Source organism: Crocuta crocuta, unplaced genomic scaffold (genome assembly GCF_008692635.1).
Source record: "Crocuta crocuta isolate KB4526 unplaced genomic scaffold, BGI_CrCroc_1.0 scaffold687, whole genome shotgun sequence".
Lineage (NCBI taxonomy): Eukaryota > Metazoa > Chordata > Mammalia > Carnivora > Hyaenidae > Crocuta > Crocuta crocuta.
Genome location: NW_027530182.1, coordinates 2,885,213 through 2,903,693, shown reverse-complemented (window position 1 = coordinate 2,903,693; position 18,481 = coordinate 2,885,213). Strand labels below are relative to the sequence as shown.

General features: G+C 36.7%; 1 protein-coding gene across 2 annotated transcripts in view; it reads right to left on the bottom strand.

The window, feature by feature from the left end:
• The window catches only part of CNTLN (centlein), a 283,942-nt gene that overhangs the window by 86,917 nt on the left and 178,544 nt on the right, over positions 1-18,481 (bottom strand). Inside the window, exons 15-16 of one of the 2 annotated variants that reach the window (XM_077765063.1) lie at positions 15,972-16,507; positions 3,150-3,330 (exon numbers count right to left, since the gene is read on the bottom strand). In XM_077765063.1, coding sequence (XP_077621189.1) covers positions 3,150-3,330; positions 15,972-16,507 — 717 coding nt within the window. The remainder of the gene's footprint in view (positions 1-3,149; positions 3,331-15,971; positions 16,508-18,481) is intronic. The other variant, XM_077765065.1, reaches the window with a different exon arrangement.

Below are 18,481 nucleotides of genomic sequence, written 5' to 3'. Positions count from 1 at the left end.
AAGATATTTTCATCTAGATTATTCTGGAGAATGAATAAAAATGGCATTATACTATTCATAATATATTGAATCTGCTTTTTACCTTTGTTACATCAGAAACCCAAGATAGTATTTTGATATTTTAAAACAAATTAAAAAGATTTTTTTCTTTCCTTTGCCCCAGGAATTTCAGATTTGTATTTAGAGATGCCAGCAGATGACAAAATTTAAAAAAAAGCTTCCCCAAAGCAAAAATTTAAATAGGAACATGTTTCCAAAGTATTATAAATCATAATACTAAAATATAAGATCATATTTAAGAATTTATTGGCTGGGAAACAGGAACATTACCAATCTAGAAAATTAATTCTTTTAAAAAAGGAATTTTTTTTAGAAATCCCAATTCTGGAAAAAATTATAATGAAAATGGAAAAGAAAATAAATTTGATCCAGTGTTACTTTGGCAATAAGCCAAATGTTTTATCTAAGATAGGGTTTTCCTTTAAATCAATTACTTTTCCTTTGAACTTGTTTCATTCTCAAAATGTTTTTTGAAGTGCCTCATTTCAACTTTTTTAGAACCAGTTTATCAGATATATTTTTTATAAATGTTTCACAGCTACAGTGTCATCAGTATATAAATGTCCCAAACAGAACTACCAAATCACCAATATTAGTGACCAGACCCGGTATCAAATTCCCTGGATCTAAATTAAAAAGAATTAGGCTTCCATTTCCAGTATCATTACTTACTAAAAATTCAGAAAAATCCTTAAACTTTGAAATCAGCACACTCAAAGTGTCTTTTTAATGGGGAAAAATGTTAAAGGAAATTCTGAGGCCAAAATGAAATGAAAGTAGGAATGCAGATATACAAGTGACCAATAAAGTGGCCAGCAAAATATAAGACAACTGATAATCTCCTGTGCTCTTAAATTCCACTTCAATTACAACACAGAATACAAAAAACAAGATAGTCTAGGCCCCAATTCAAGATGAGAAATTTGAGGACACAACCCAGGATATAGTGTGTCTCAATAATTTGCATCTTTTATTCTTTTTCCCCGTCGAGTAGTATTACGTGGAATTGATGTGTCACAGGTTACAATTCAATTATTGAAGAAAATTTTGGTTGTTGTCAGTTTTTCAGGTATTAGAAATAAAGATGTTATGACCATTCGTATACAGGATTTTTGGGTAAACATAAATTTTCATTTCTCTGGGATAAGTGTCCAAGAGAGAAATAGCTGGGTTGTGTGATAGGTGAAGGAGTTGTTTCTTTTCTTTTTTTTTTTTTTTAAATAGAAACCACCAATTATTTCTATTATTATATGTGAGATCCAGTTTCTCTGCGTCCTTGCCAGCATTCTGTTGATTTTCAATAAAATCTTTATGTCTTCAAAGTAGGAGTCATTTGCCACATATTTATGGTTTGTAATACTTCCTCCCAGTGTACAGCATGTCTTTTAATCTTCTTCCAAAGAGGTCCTTTCATGGAGCAAAATTTCTTAATTTTAATGACGTTTAATTTATTGATATTTTCTTTTAGGGATCATGGTTTTGGTATCATCTCTACAAATTATTCAGCAATCCCTAAGTCCTGAAGATTTTCCCTTATGTTTCCCTCTAAAACTTGTATGATTTAATGTTACATGTTTATATCTAGGACTCATTTCAAGCTAATTTTTGCATACAGTGTGAGGTTCAGGTATAGGCTCATCTTCTTGTGTATGGATATCTTATTACTCAAAAAGACCATCCTGCCTGTATTGAATTACTTTTGTATCTTTGTCAAAAATCAGTTGTTTATACTTGTGAATCCATTCTAGATTCTGTATTCCATTATGTAAAAAATAAACCTTTCTCCCCCTCAGTGGTAGGTGTTGTAATCAGTCTTGACATTAAACTGAGTGGTAGGAATTGATGCCACAATCTTCACAAAATACTTCTTATTAAAATTTTTATTTGGTTCTTTTTTTATATCTTCTATTTCTTTGCTGAGACTTTCCATTGCGTTCTTGAGATGTTCTATATTTTCATTTGTTTCAAGTCTGTTTGTAACCGTTTGTTGAAGCAATTTTATGATGGCTTCTTTAAAATGCTTGTCATGTAGTTCCAGCATCTATGTCATCCTGGTATTGGCTTCTGTTGACTGTCTTTTCATTCAAGTTGAGGTTTTCCTGATTTCTTGGTATAATGAGTAATTTTCCATTGTATCCTGGACATTTTGCCTATTTTACTTCAAGACTTTGGATCTTATTTATTTTTTCTGTTTTAGCAGGCCTCCTCTGATACCACATTGGTGCAGGAAGGGAGCACCACTTCATTACTGCCTTGTGGAGGTGAAAATTCAGGCTCCCCAAAGGCTGATGCCATCCTGCCTGGGAGAAGGAGCATGGCCTTGTTTCTGCTCCTCACTTAGAGTCCAGTGACACAGTGGGGAGCGGGAAGTGAGAGGCTTTAGATATCGGAGGTATGAAAGTCCCCATCTCTGCACTTGGCCTTTGAAATCACCCTGCAAGGAAGGAAGAGGGTTGTCTTTTCACTGATGGATGAGGCCAAATGTTTAGCTCCTTACACGGCCTTTGATGAATAGATGGCAGGGAGTCATTACCATGGGCTCTTCACTTTGTCTTCTCTAACACTACCCTGATGGGAGGAGGAGAGGTTAGGGGTGACTCCTTAGACCCAGGTGAGAGTAAAAGCCTAGATTCCCCACTATGTCTTTATCAGGGTGAGTAGAGGTAGTTTTGCAATTTTTTCTGTGGTATTTGGGTACAGCAGGGTGATTATTGTGTAAAAAATTTTCTATCTTGCTTGGCTGCCCCTTTTTTGGTCCTTGAACAAGAGAGAATAGGATTTTATTGGGGCCTTTCATCATTTGATGAAGGTATTTCCAGGTGGCAGGTTTATTCAGCATCCAGGCCAGGATATATGAGGCAACATGAAGACCCGGAACACTCACCAATTATATTGTTCCTTGAGTCTTGTGATCCCTAACTGGTCTGTCTCTTTTAATAATTATTAAAAAGGTATTTTCACTGTATACCTCACAGAACAAAAAAACATTTAAAAATGCAAATTAAATCACTGGCAACAAAATTTAAGTTATGAAACATACAATAAAGTTAAAAACATAGCTTATAATTAAGCAACAGTGTATCATATACCTTTGGGGTCTTGCCATCTGTATTTGAATATATTCGTACCATTTCTTTCCCTTGTCTTCGGGTACCTTCTGTTTGGCCACTTTGTTTCTGGTCTCTTCCATCTTCTATAGGACTTATTTTCTGGGATGTTTTTACAATAATTGTTCCTAAATTTTGAGAGGTCTGTGCTTCAGAATCACTGCTTTTAGAAAAAAGTGGGGAACACAAAACCCAAGAAGAAGAGTTGTTAAAGGAACCTATTTTAAGTTCAAGACCAAATACCATTCTAGCACATATTGCACCTAAAGCTAGAAGCTTAATCTGAGCATTTACTGGTCGTCTAAGTTAAGAAGAAAATCTGTCTAAACATGTTTTACTGTCTGTTATTTCTGTTGATTCTGTACATGGCCTCTAACTTATTAAGATGAATAAATAAGTACACATGGGTCTTCTTTCATTAACTTGATGGGACATCCACATTGGTGACTGAATTTGACTACTACTTACATGGAGACCTACTGTTGCAGTAGAATGAGCGGACTCAACAAGCAGGCACTGGCCTGGGACTGGAGTGGCCCTTTTATATCTATGGCCCTTTCAGTTACTTACTGTCTCTGGCCCATGTTTCTTCATCTGATAAATGTTATAATGCATCAGTGGATCCTGATTTTTTCCACAACCAAACATCCTCTTTATTATAATTTCCTTAGCTATCCCATATTTGAAAAGTATAGCTAGCAAAGAAAAAGAGTATGTCTATTGAGAAACAATCCAGCATCTTAATTACTTGCCATCAAAGCAAGAGAAACTAAATGCTAAAAAGAAATGTTTTATAAAATTGTAAAATCTCACCAACAAATTAGAATATCTAGTATCAAATACCTGGTAGTGCCACTTCTATAGCACTTCCCCTAAGTGTTAACTCAGGAAGCACATGTTTTAACGCTATCAGGATTGGAGCACTTACTACTTTCTGGGCCAAGGTAGAAAGCTTTAACATATCTCACAGGAAAGGTTTCCCAGAGTTGGAGACAAGCTATGAATCTCTGAGGCTTTCACACACTGATCTCAGTTCCATCTCTTATGTCCACTCACCATTCAGTACAATACTTGCTAAGCACCAATTATGTGCCAGGCACTCTTCTAGGCACAAAGGATAAAGTATAAGTGAATAAAGGAGACAAAAATCTCTGCCCTTATGTAGCTCTCATCGAAAAGGGGTGGGTTCAGATAACAAGAAAAATAAGTAAAACCTGTATTATGTTAATAGTTTGTATTAATGAGAAGGAAGACTGAAAGTGCTGAGGTTGAGTAGAACATTCAAATAAGTCCAATTCCTTTTCCACATGGATGATCTCTTAAATATTTGGATATGGTCATTTGATGCTTGAAACATCGCTTTAAAAAACATCCCTCGCTTATTCAAATATTCCTATTATGTGTGCTTTTGAGATGCTTTTCCACCCTGGTCACTCCACCTTATCCTGATGGAGCATTATGTCCAGAATTCAATTTCATATTCCAAGTATACTATGTGAATCACTTAGCACAATTTCTGGTAGATGCAGACTAAAGTTATGCAAGCTTTTCTGGCATGTGCATTGTACGGTAGCCTCATACAAGATTTAATTAAAACCTCCTAAAATATTTTTATGTATACTATTGAAAGCCCCATATTTTTCCCATTGTATAGTTGAGCAACTGGCATTTTCTAGCTACATAATGGACCCTGTAGTCTTCTGTGTAACTCTATCTTCCCCATCTATTGCTATCTTCGGGGATTTTTATTCTATTTTATCAAGTATTTTTTATACCTTTCTCATGTCATGTTATCCACAAGTTTGATAAACATGCTTTGTTGAAATTCTGTTTTTCAAAGTGTGATCAGCTCTTCCTGATGAATGCCTATCACTGAATTGGGCATTGATAAGTTATTTGTGTATCAGGGCCCACAAAATGCAGGTTGTGCCAGTGGCCTGCCCTCTATCAGAAATCTGAACTAAGAGAGCTGCATTTATAGTAAATAGCTGTTCTGAATAATAGTAATTTGTGATAGCCTCAATGGTTATCATTTGGTTTCATGGAAGAAAAGTTTATTAATTATAAGGGAAAGGGAATATAAGGAATTGAACAATTATAGTAAACATCAAGAGGGAGAGAAGTATAGAGAAGAACAAAGAAGGCTTAAACGTCAAATCATGTACTCACAATATCCAACCTTCTGACTGGGGAAGCCCTGCAATGAACTGCCGAGTTGGAGTCCTGACTGAAGGTCCTGGGAGAGCATCCTCCCCTCAGGTGAGACTTCCAACTAGCTTATTCCAGCTAGGGCAATATATATACTACCCACGTGTGATTTATGATTAGTCATTAAGTTTGCCTAAGTGCAGTCTGGAGCTGGTTTTTGGTTTTTCTCGGTTTCTCTTATCGTATCTCAGGATCTTAGGAGGCAGGGCATCTGCATAGTCCTCTTCCCTCCCCAATCCATTCCAGGGGGCCAGCCTGGTCTGGGTCAAGGAGGTGAGGCAAGTTAATCTCTCTTGGAGTCAGGAACAGAAGGGCCAGTTCCCATCCTGAGGCCAGATATGGAAAGCCAAATAAGCCCCTCCATGATTGTGTACGTGCAGATCTGGGCAGAAATGCGTGACAGGTCACACAAAACAACTTGTATATAGAACAACACCTCACTGTCAAGGAAACCTAATATACACTAATCATAATCCTCCAACACAGCTTTAGCTAACTCACCTTACCCTAGAAAACAGGACATATTGGCCTTATAAAAAAAAAAAAAAAAAATCCTGACCTCACAGCCAACTATGCCCTGTTTCTGCCTTGCTTCTCCTATGAAACTCCCTCTTGCCCCAAATCCTCAGGTAGAGTGCGCCACAGCTTGCTAGGCAGTATACTTCCCCATTCCGTGGATTGTTTTCCCTTGAATAAAAGACTCTTTACTAAACTGTATCATTTCTGTCACTTGACAGCATGTTTTTATAACGGTTCAACTATGAGAAATAAATATTCAGTTATATAAATACTAACAAGGTAATAATCATATAATACAGTATTTTATATACATACATAAAGGACAAAGTTCTGTTTTTCTCAGTATTCAAATAAATTTCTTCTATTTCAGACTATGAAAAGCTAAAAGAAACAGAATGTTCTAAAGTTCTGAAGCTCCACTGTGGGATTTCTAATTGTTTGAGTATTTTTTGCAGCTGAGTGATTCCTGAGAATGTTCTGTCAGGCAGGAAATAACAACACTTAATCCTCACAGTGTAAAATCAAGTTCACTGCTAAGCAACTTAAATGACAATCTTAATGTTTTAAGAGATATCGTATGATACATCTCCCAAAATATGTGACCATCTGCACATGCACTAATATGATGAAATGAGAACTGACTGTGTTACTTAGCTTTCATGTATTTATTCACATATACATACTCACACATGAGTAAGCTGTACCACTTCTATTATGAACAGTGTGGTAGTATCCACTGGCTGAGATATAATTAGTAGCTGAAACAGGGATCTCCTTGAAGACATAGATAAACACTTAGTGTGTTTTAAGCTGAGTAGGATTTTATCTCTAATGGCTTTTGAGAACAAAGAGGGAAACCTTAAGAGTCAAAAGGAAAAGGGAATGCAGATTGTGTCCTTCTTCCTCACATTCATAAATTTGTTTTTGAGATTTTTTTTTACCTGTCTGAAGACAAGGGGATTGATCCAATGAGCATTTAAAACAGTGGTTCCTGGGGCACCTGGGTGGCTTAGTCATTTGAATGTCCGACTTCGGCTCAGGTCATAATCTCAAGGTTAATGACTTCAAGACCCCGCATGGAGCTCTCTGCTGTCAGTGCAGAGCCTGCTTCAGATTCTCTGTCTCCCTCTCTCTCTGCCCCTCCCCTGCTTACACTCATGCCTGCCCTCTCTCTCAAAAACAAACATTTGAAAAAAAACAAAAAACAAAAGAGTAGTTCCCAAACTTGTCTGTATATTGGAATCAGCTGGAGAGCTGAAAAAATTAGTGAAGCTGGGGCGCCTGGGTGGCTTAGTCGGCTAAGTGTCCGACTTTCGCTTAGGTCATGATCTCGCGGTTCATGGGTTCGAGCCCCGCGTCGGGCTCTGTGCTGACTGCCAGCTCAGAGCCTGGAGCCTGTTTCAGTCTGTGACTCCCTCTCTCTCTGACCCTCCCTGCTCATGCCGTCTCTCTCTTTCCTAGAAATAAATTAAAAAAAAAAAAATTAGTGAAGCTGTGGTAGAATCCCCTTCCTAAGGAATATGGTAAGAAAAGATATCAAGACAAGGGAAGGCAACCTGGCTATGTGCATACATGATGTCCCTTAGGACCCTGTAACATGAGACCATCCAATCAGCCTGTATGTCTATATGTTACCCATATATGGGAGACAAAGAAATAGAAAATACATAAAAGACTACACCATGTGGCATTTGGGATTCAGATTTCCGGGTACAAACTCTCTGAGCCCATGTCAGCACGAATAGTTGCTTCCTGGAAAGAAAAGCCTCGGTGTCACGACTCTTTGTGCAAGAATCCTTCTTACATCCCACCACAGAAGTTATGATTTAATGATTCTGGGGTGTGGCCTGTGTAGAGGCTGCTTTTAGGCAACCAACTTGAACCACAGAAGCCTGAGTGAGGATGAAGGGCCCACAGTGATCCCCTCAACCCGCCAGTTGAATACAAACAGGACCATTAGGCAACCCACCTCAAAATATCCATAAGCCATAGCTGACCAATGGGCTACTTACACTTGGACACAGGTACCAAAAAAGGAAAATTCCATACATTCCCATTCCTCCTCACCTTTCCCATTTAATTACAGTCCCCCAACATTGCCTTGTGGCAGACGGTCTCTCCTTTGCTGTCCCGCCTGCTGCTACTTTGTGTTCAGTAAACATCTATTGCCTCTGTTCTGCCGTGGGTGAATTCTTTTACCACCTATACCCCCAGTTTCCAGCCGATCGGGCTGCCCTACTTTTGGTGGCCCCCATCCAATTGTAAGACCTTACATCTGAGCTTTGGAGTCTTTATGAAATTCAGATAACTCTAATACATGCAAACAAGTTTGAGAATGATATTTTAAGACCAATTTCAGTTCTACATCTCTGATTAAGAAATCTCCTAATTGTAAGGATGCCCTCCTCACTATACCAGCAAGAGATGGATAACTGTAAATCCCTAGAAACTCTTCTTTTTAAAATGTTTATTTATTTTTGAGAGAGACAGAGACAGAGCATGAGCTGAGGTGGGGGGGGGGGGCAGAGAGAGAGAGGGGGGCACAGAATCCAAAGCAGACTCCAGGCTCTGAGCTATCAGCACAGAGCCTGATGCAGGGCTCGAACCCACGAACTATGAGATCATGACCTGAGCTGAAGTCATATGCTCAACTGGCTGAGCCACCCAGGTGCCCCTAGAAACTCTTATCAATGGCCAAGACAAGGACTTAAATCTGCATAGCAACCTTACCCTTGTATACTGTGCTTTTCCTGATAACCTCCCATAACTGAATCCTCACCCTCCACATCTTTTGTTTTTAGTTGAAGATAGTTTCAAGGTGATGGCATCAGCCATTTGGGGGAGTTACTCAGTTTTCCTGGGTCTCTTCCATATAAATAAGGGGTATACATGTTATTACATTTTTTCCTGTTAATCTGTCTCATATCAATTTCACTATTAGACCAGAGACCCTAGAAAGGAAGAAGGGAAAACATTTCTATCCCTACAGTTCTGTAAACTTCTGAAGGGACCATCACTGCTCACTCCAGGGATGCTGCAGCTGACAGATTCTGGATCCTAGGACACAAGCTGGCAGAAGGTCAAGAATTCTTACCCCATCAGTCTCCTGGATCTCTGCCTATAGAGTCTGAGAGAAGTGAGAGTGGTAGGAGTCCTTACCTAAATTTAGATTAACTGGAGAAAATATTTGTGGAGCTAGGTTCTTGGTAAAATCTGGTGCTTACGTAAAAATTTGTCGTGAGCACTCTTGTTTTCTATTGATCCCTTTCCTCTCAGACATGATAACTGCTTTCTTCTATCTCTGTCATCTTATTCTATGTATTTAGAGTTTGGCTTTATGTCAGTGAGAATATTCTGTCTTTGAGTCTGTCAATGGCCAGATGAGGGATCCTTTGAATTGAAAAAACTTCTGTATTTGAATGTTTTTTTAGAAAGCTCTTATCATAAACAATTCTTATCGGTACCTATGGAAAGACCAAATTAAAAAGTGGACACCAAGAAGTATAACAGCTAGCACTAAGAACTTCCTTGATTATAAGAAAGAACAGAAATTACATTCAGAAGAAAAATTAGAGTCCAAAACTGCGAGAAGTGAAATAATTAAGGTCTCTGTTTATATGTCTGTATATGTATGTTGTTAGATTTGATATTTTTCAAATATCACCCTCCAGATATATTACCAGAATCAATTTGTAAAGGAGCTCTATTTAATTGATGTAAAGAAAATCAAACATTTATATAAACTGAATTCTCAGAAAGTAACAAAAATGAACCCATACGTTTTTCAAGTTCACATGACTTAGTATAATCTTTGGTAAATAAAAATAGTTTAAGTTTGTTGGTTTAATTAAAATAGGTATGTCTTTAGAGTTATCACATTGAATATAATGCAGAGATACAACTTTTATTCTGCCTTGGTTTAGCAGTCAAATAACTTTGTGTTGTATCTCTTACGAAATTTATCAGCAAGAATAGCTTGGGGTGATGGCTGGCTGTGTCTAAATGTCTCATGAAGTTTTCATTGGTAGTCTAACCACAATTACTGGAACAGAGTGATTAAGATAGACATTAATGGGGGTAAGAGTTTTCAGGTAAACTTTTTAACAGGAATTATTACATTTAACAGTATGTGTTCTTAAAAACAGTTTTCCAAATATCTTTGGTAAGTTGAAACTTTAAAGTTTTGCTAAGTTAATTAAATTCAGGGAAACTCACTGAATATCTAGGTCATTTCCAAATAAGATAATATAATTACTAAACATGGGCTTATCTACTTCTGATGGTTACAGAGGAATTAAAGAACTATTTGGGTCTACTAGTAAACATGTCTTTTTGCATACTAAAAAACTGTACAATGTACTCATAAGTTTGGCAATCTAAAGAATGCTAGTGCAATACACGGTTCACAACTGCTTACTTAGTTTTCACTAGAAATTAAGGTTTCTTTTTTAAAATTTTTTAAAATGTTTTATTTATTTTTGAAAGAGAGAGAGCGAGAGAGAAAGAGAGAGCGAGCAGGGGAGGGTCAGAGAGAGAGAGAGAGAGACAGAATCTGAAGACAGGCTCCAGGCGCTGAGCTAGCTGTCAGCACAGAGCCCACCATGGGGCCCGAACCCATGAACTGTGAGATCATGCCCTGAGCTGAAGCTGGATGCTTAACCGACTGAGCCACCCAGATGCCCCTAGAAATTAAGGTTTCTAAGCATTAGGAATTCTAATTAATAAATGTAACTAAAACTACTGGAAATAAGAAGAAAAACATCTCTAAATGCAAGAAAAGGAAGATATGCGTTTTCAGTTAAAAAAAAAAAAAGAAGAAAGGCATAGAATAAAATAGAAATGTGCTTCGTTGAGTGAAATAAAGTAAATATGTCTCAACATAAAAATGGTTATTTAAAAATGTAAAAGAGGAAAATCAGAACAAGATCTGAAACTTGTAGAAAGTTTATGGAAAGGAATCTTCAGAAAGGAATTTTATGGATGGGCAGGACTGGCTAATATTGAAATTAATTTAACTGAGTGAATTTTAATATCAAAATGCAGCTGCTACAATTTTACAAGTTGATTCTGTCTCTGGTAAAAGGATAACATTTTCTTGACTATTGGTGTGTTCTTTTTTTTTTCCAATTTTTTTAATGTTTATTTATTTTTGAGAGAGAGGGAGAGCATTCATTAGCTTGGGAGGGCAGAGATAGAGAGACACAGAATCTCATGCAGGCTTCAGGCTCTGAGCTGTCAGCCCAGAGCTCGATGTGAGGCTCAGCCTCGAACTCACAATCTGTCAGATCATGACCTGAGCTGAAGTCGGATGCTTAACTGACTGAGCCACCCAGGTGCCCCTATTGGTGTATTCTTGATAAGAGACTGTGAAAGGTTCTTCTTTACCTTTTAAGCTAATCTACCTTGAAGGCAAAGATTTTGTTTTTTTATCAAATAATTCCTGTGCTTTGGTATTTTCATAATCAGGTTTTTGATTATTTAAATAAATCTAGTCCTCTTGATACAAAAAACTAAGTTTAGCTGAGAACTAATAAATTTCTGTATTTGCCTGTGAAGTTTTTGTCATGTTGGTTATAGAGACAAGTATTATCTCACAGTGACCTATGATCCTATTAGTCAAGTGTCTAAAACCTTTTGATATTCTGGACAAACTTCCCAAAATCAAATTCTAAATGAAGTCTTTCTGACCTGGAAGAAACTTTGAGATATTTCAGAAGGTCCCTGGAACATTTCAAAAGATATATTTATTAAGCTAATTAGGCTGATTTGATATGTTAAATTATATGGGAAATATTGTCAAATAAGTGATGCTAAACCTTTTTGGTTATATTTGTGTAGATATATGTTATTAATTTAAGTGTTCTGGAATTTGCATGAAAATCTGATTTGTCCTGAAATAATGTTATCATTTATAATTCCAGTTGTTACCTTGAAGTATTGTATATCACAGAAATAACGAAATTTCCTTGTTAACTGCATTTTATAAAAATGCTTATTTATTTTGAGAGAGAATGAGCAGGGGAGGGGCAGAAAGAGATGGGGAAGGAGAGAGAATCCCAAGAAGGCTCTGCTCTGTTAGTGCAGAGCCTAATGCAGGGCTCAAACCCATGAACCATGAGATCATGACCTGAGCAAAACCAAGAATCTGAGGCTTAACGGAATGAGCCACTCAAGCGCCCCTCCAGGTCGACTGCATTGTAATGAACTCTCACCAGGTCTTTAACCATGGCCATTTTTTAACTCTTTGTCATTACAGACTTATTGTTTTACTCTGAAACTTTTGCAAAAATGTTTGGAAAACGTTTGATCTCCAAGGAGATGCATGGACATTTTTCTAAAACACAGGTTTCTAATAACTTTAAGATCATAAAACTAGATAAGAATTTTAAGAACTAAGGGAAAAATCGGATTCAAGCAAAAAAAAAAACTATTAACATGGGACTTAATGAACTGATAAGGATGATTATAAGTTTTGTGACTTTGCTTTATTGCTAATTTTTTAAATGTTTTGTTTTTCCAGATTTAAGAAAACTCTCTTAAGTTAGCAAGGACTTTCAGCAATTTGGTAAAATATACCTTTGTAAACAAATTGAAACATTTTTTCCTTCCTAAATGATCCCTCCAGAATTTGGAAACTCTTAGTGAACATTCTTAATTTTTTATGGTGACCTTTTTTTTTTTTTTGCATAAATTCAATAAGAATCGTTCTCCTTGTAATACGACATATTGGAAACAATGAGTATATTAGCAAGGTTTTTACTGGAATGTCATAATTGAGAAAAGTATGCATATACTCAAACTATGACCAGACAGCTTTAAGGTAGAAAGATGACTTTATGGAGTCAATAACAATTCTTGAAAAGCATCCTGGTACCTTGTTTATAGGGTTCCCAGCAGCCATAAGAGGTAAGGATGGTCACTTCCTGGCAGATGAAGAAACTTCAGGATATTTGAAGGACTTCAAGAAGAGAGAAATTTACCCAAGTCTATAGCTATTGTAGACAATTCTGGTGGTAAATCCTTGGATTGGCATCTTGGCCTTGAGAAGCTTCTTGAAAAGTTCAATCTGAAACTCCTTATGAAAAGTTTCAGCAAAGCAGATTTAAAAAGAGTCTGTACGGTCAACCATGATTTTTTGCTGGACTTATGTAAATAATCAGGCCAAATTTATTGAAACTAGGCTTATTTTGCAAACAAATTCATCTTAATTTGGCTGTCTTTAGTAGAAATTAAGGTGATTTAAAAGAGAATAATTATGTTTCAATAACACACCTTTATTACTATTAGATTCTAGTTAATCATAATTATCTTGAGGGTTTGTTGTTTGTCTAGAAACTAGATGGAATCTTGAATTCTTCTGGTTCCCTCAAATATCTGGCTACAACTCTCCAAACTAATGCTTCCACTTTTGACTTGGAATCACTGAGAACTAAAACTGTCATTTTCCAGGAAGCTTTGTAAACTGAAGCTAGATCACTTCATATAAACTTCAGAGAAACTACCACAATAGCTCATCTTTAGATAATCTTTGTGCCTATTGCTGAAGTTTACCACTCAGAAAGTTTACCTCAACAACCAATGACATGACTGGAGACATTCAAACTGTAAAAGATGTTTCAGCCCCCACCTCTAGAAGTGTCTTCTCTCTACTGGCTGCCTTTAGGACTCAGATTGATTTTACAGTCTGCTCCAATCATTAACCTTTGTTTTTACTTTGCTTCCATAGAAATGCCTTTTTAAATGCCTCATTTCTCACACAAAATAGGCCTAACTTTGGGAGCTCACCTGCAAGACCCACCTCCTGAAATAAGACAAAACTGTTTAACTAAACTGATCTATTCTCAGGACTATGACACTGGTTCTGTGAGATACAAAGCAATCAATCTGTCAGCTTCGCTTCTGGACTGTGAAACTTCTTGGGGAATTTTCAGAGGTGTGATTGTAGGGGAACAAAATTTGCCACCTCTAAATATGTATCTTTGGCATAAAAATTACTTTTGAAGAAACAACAGACATAGGACAAGTTCTGAAAATCAAGTAGAAGTTACCCTTTTTTTATGAGACATTGACATGAATAAAGAAAATCTCCATTTGTAAGTGTGTCAGCCTCCTCGTACCAGGAAGAAATGGATAAATTTAAATCTCTAAAAATTCTTGTCAATGAAGAAGACAGGGGCTTAACTCTGCATAAGAACCTTACTCTTGTTTATTACACTTTTCCTGATAACCTCCCATAAATGACACCATCTTCTTTTGTCTTTAGCTGAAGATGGTATTTAAGGTGATGGTTTTGGCCGTTTTGGGGGAGTTACTCAATTTTCTTGGGCCTCTACCATGTATACAGGAGGTATGCATGTTATTTTATTTTATTTTATTTTTACAAATAGTTTATTATCAAGTTGGTTTCCATATAACACCCAGTGCTCATCCCCACAAGTGCCCTCCTCCATGCCCGTCTCCCCCCTCTCCCCTCCATACCCATCAGTCCTCAGTTTGTTCTCAGCATTCAAGAGTCTCTCATGATTTGACTCTCTCCCCCTCCCCCACTATTTCCCTCCTTGTTCTCCCCCACGGTCCTCTGTTAAGTTCCTCCTAATCCTCCTATACGTGCAAATATATGATATTTGTCCCTCTCTGCCTGACTTATTTCACTCAGCATAACACCCTCCAGGTCCATCCATGTTGCTACACATGGCCAGATTTCATTCTTTCTCATTGCCATGCAGTATTCCATCATATAGATAAACCACATCTTCTTGATCCATTCATCCGTTGATGGACACTTAGGCTCTTTCCACGTTTTGGCTATTGTTGATAGTGCTGCTATGAACATTGGGATACATGTGCTCCTATGCAACGGCATTCCTATATCCACTGGGTAAATTCCTAGCAGGGCTATTCCTGGGTCATAGGGGAGTTCTATTGTTAATTTTTTGAGGAACCTGCACACTGTTTTCCAGAAGGGCTGCACCAGTTTACATTCCCACCAACAGTGTAGGAGGGTACCTGAGGTATGCATGTTATTAACCTTTTGTTAGTTTTTCTCTTCTTAATCTATTTTATATCAATTTCATTATTAGACCAGCCAAAGAACCCAGAAGGGAAGAAGAGAAAACTCTTCCACCCCTGCACTATCCAGGGACATCCTAAATCTAAAACAGGTCTCTTTTGGGGATTAAAAAGAAACTTGGAAAAATAAAAGGAAATACATGCCATTATAAAACAAGACAGAATTATGAAAATAGTTCAATTTGTCTGTTAGCTATTCTGGCAACACTGAACTTTCCTATGACATAGTTATAAAAAGAGGTGTTCTACTATCCATCTGCCTTTGTGGTTTTACTGACGTGCTTCAAGTACGTATATGAATGTATAGCCCGGGGTAAGGAAAAGAAATATTATAGATTTTTAGTATTCTCCTGTCGCTATTCACTAGGTGTTATATAACTTAGGACCAGGAATTTATAGAGCTTTAACTTTAAAGAACTAATTTTTAACCACCATTCAATTAAAGTTAGTACAATGACTTTGCATAATACATACATGAAATAATTAGTGAAGATGGTTCTTAATTTAAAGGATGTTAAACAGCTTGTAGACATCTGGTAACAAGCTGAAATGGGTCATTCAAAATTTATCTAACTAAATTAAGGGGGAAAAATGTTTCTCCTCCCAGGTTGGCATGTCACAAGATAACTAAACCGACTTAGTAGGCTTGCCTGGGAATCCTTAGCTGTCAGTGGTGAATATGCAAAGGGCCAGCAAATTAAATCAACCTGCCAAACTGTCAATTTCAAGCCTCATGACTGCATGAAAATAGCATCACTGGAAGAAATCAAGCATCGCCTTCTTTTGGGTTTCCTGGCACCTATTCAAATACTCATGCAGTTGTGGCTAATTTTGCATGCAAATTTCAGTCAATAAGCTCAGAACAAGACCTCCCAAGATATTTCAAAGGATCTGACAGTATTTTTTCTGAATACCAAATCGACAGTAGTTGAAATTCAATCTCCATTTGCTGGTGCTTTACATATGCACAGTGTCCCCACCACAGAGCTAAGTTAATGAGAGCCTTACCTGCTTCCACTCACATCCTCCCAGCCGTCCTTGCTGAGGTTCTCAAACACATTGCTCATAACCTTGACGGAGTGATTGAGAACAGTGTGGGAACGACCCACAGGGCACTTTTTCTTGGCGGCTTTAAATTTAACCTTGGTAGTGGTTGTCTTACAATCATATTGTCCAGATCTCACTTCCGTGGTGGCCATCTCAGATTTAGCTTTGTCTGCTGACTGCTGCAGTTTCTCCACTGAATTCACCAGCTCTTCATTTTCATTTCTCAAACCATTAGCTTCTGCCACTTGTCTCCTTAGGGAAGTGACTTCTCTCTCCAGCTCACTGATTTTTACTTGAAATCCAGCTTTATCTTTTTCTAGCTCTTTACTTGCCCTTTGTAGCTGTTCTAGCTCTTTCTCCCTGTGCTCTGCATCTTCTTGTTGATGCTTTAAGGAGGATTGCAGGAAGTCATTTTCTTTCATTAATGTTTTATTCCCTTCTTTTAATTTTCTTGACCTTTTCTCAAAAGATTTTAGCCGATTTTCCAATTCAATGACCTAAACAAAAGAGTTTAATTTATTCTTTTAAAAGTCCAAAAACCAGAATCTACTGTATGTTTTTTATCATTTCTAATTTATGAAAATAAAATTACACTTAGCACAAGGGCAAAATAAATCTAAAGTACTTAATTTCTAAATAATTCTAAGGTGATGTAGATAAATACATTATAAAATGCAATAATACATCTGTTAAATAAAGGACAGATGGTAAAAGAAGTTAAAATTCTACACAAAGTGACACAGAACTAAGTACGCTAATAAACTCTGCAGTTTTCTGAGATAAGCACTTTAGATATATAGTCTAATTATTGTGAAAAAATATTTTCAGAGAAAAACAATTTATACAAAGTCTAAAGACAGTTACATAGAGAAACTTTCTTAATAAAATAACCAATTTCTTCAACATCTAACAATCATATGAAAAAAAATGATTACCTAGATAAAAATAATCTACCAAGGCTACTTTATTCTAAGTTAGAAAAATGTAATTTTAGTAGTCATGAAATCCTTAGTTTTACAATAAGGAAACATTAACCAAAAGAAAAGTTGATCAGCTTAAAATTATAATTATTCCAATACTGCATTCATTTATTTCAATAAACAATGTTCACGTTGTAGGACAAAGAAATGAAAACATACAATTTCAGACCTTAAGAAATTTCAAACACTATTTGGAAGAAAGGCACTTGCATAAATAAAACTGATAAAGGACAGGATCTAAGTGCCATAAGCCTGGGCAAAAAGGAGAAAGCAATTAATTCTAAGCCATGAATATGAAAATTTCAAGGAGTTAATTTTAATTTAAATCTTGAAAAATAAATAATCCCTATTGTTTGTAAAGTACAGTTTACCATTTACAAGATGGTTTCATAAACATGATCTCTCTAGATCATCTCAAAACCATGTGAGGGAGGTAGAGCCAATAATTACCTTCCTAGAAGAGGAGACAGAGGCTCTGAAAACTTAAATACTGCAGAGAGGTAAACATTTCCTGCTTTGAACTGGGATTCAAATTCAAGATTTTGTGCCCCTCACACTATTCTACAAGCTATGGGGGGGAAGAAGAGTCACCCAGATACACATGGAAAATGAACAAAGGACTGGGGTCAAGCAAGAAACCTAAATGATTGGAAAACTTATACAGACGCATTTTTACTTAGAAATTTTTTTTTAATGTTTCACTTATTTCTGAGAGAGAGAGAGAGAGAGACAGACAGCCAGCATGAGCTGGGGAGGGTCAGAGAGAGAGGGAGATACAGAATCTGAAACAGGCGCCAGGCTCTGAGCTGTCAGCACAGAGCCCAATGCGGGGCTTGAATCCACAAACTGTCAGATCATGAACTGAGCAGAAGTTGGACGCTTAACTGACTGAGCCACTCAGGCGCCCCTCATTTTTACTTTAAAACAATTCTTCAAAGGCAAAAACATATTGTATGTATTAAAAACCAGTGATTTCAAGTTTTCCAGAAACCTACAAGATGAAATATGCACATTTTTACCACTTTCCAGTTTACTGGATTTAGTTACATAGTGAAGACATAAGTTGTTTCCTAAACACTAGTTTCAGTCTTTTCTGATTTACCTGTACTTCTGTACCCCCTACTCTTCCCATAAGGCAGATCTTTATTTAATTCAACAGATTGTACTGATTAACTATTCTGTCTCAGGACACAGATATTTCCCAACACAATATTAAGAATCTCATCTAATTTAAATGTGCTTTTCTATAGTATGATACATTCACTTACTGTTAGATCTATGTTTCATAGGGCTTACTCTTGACCTGAAGTAGAAATATATGAAAACGTCTGTACCAGACTATTGCAGACTTCTGTGTGTATATGCAAGAGAAATTCTATTGCTCCTTTTCAATGCAAATACTTTATTGAACTCTGGCTAAAAACTGTTTACTTTTTCAAAATCATTCTATGCCAAATTTTATTCTCCATTTAGTAAAAACTACTACAAGAT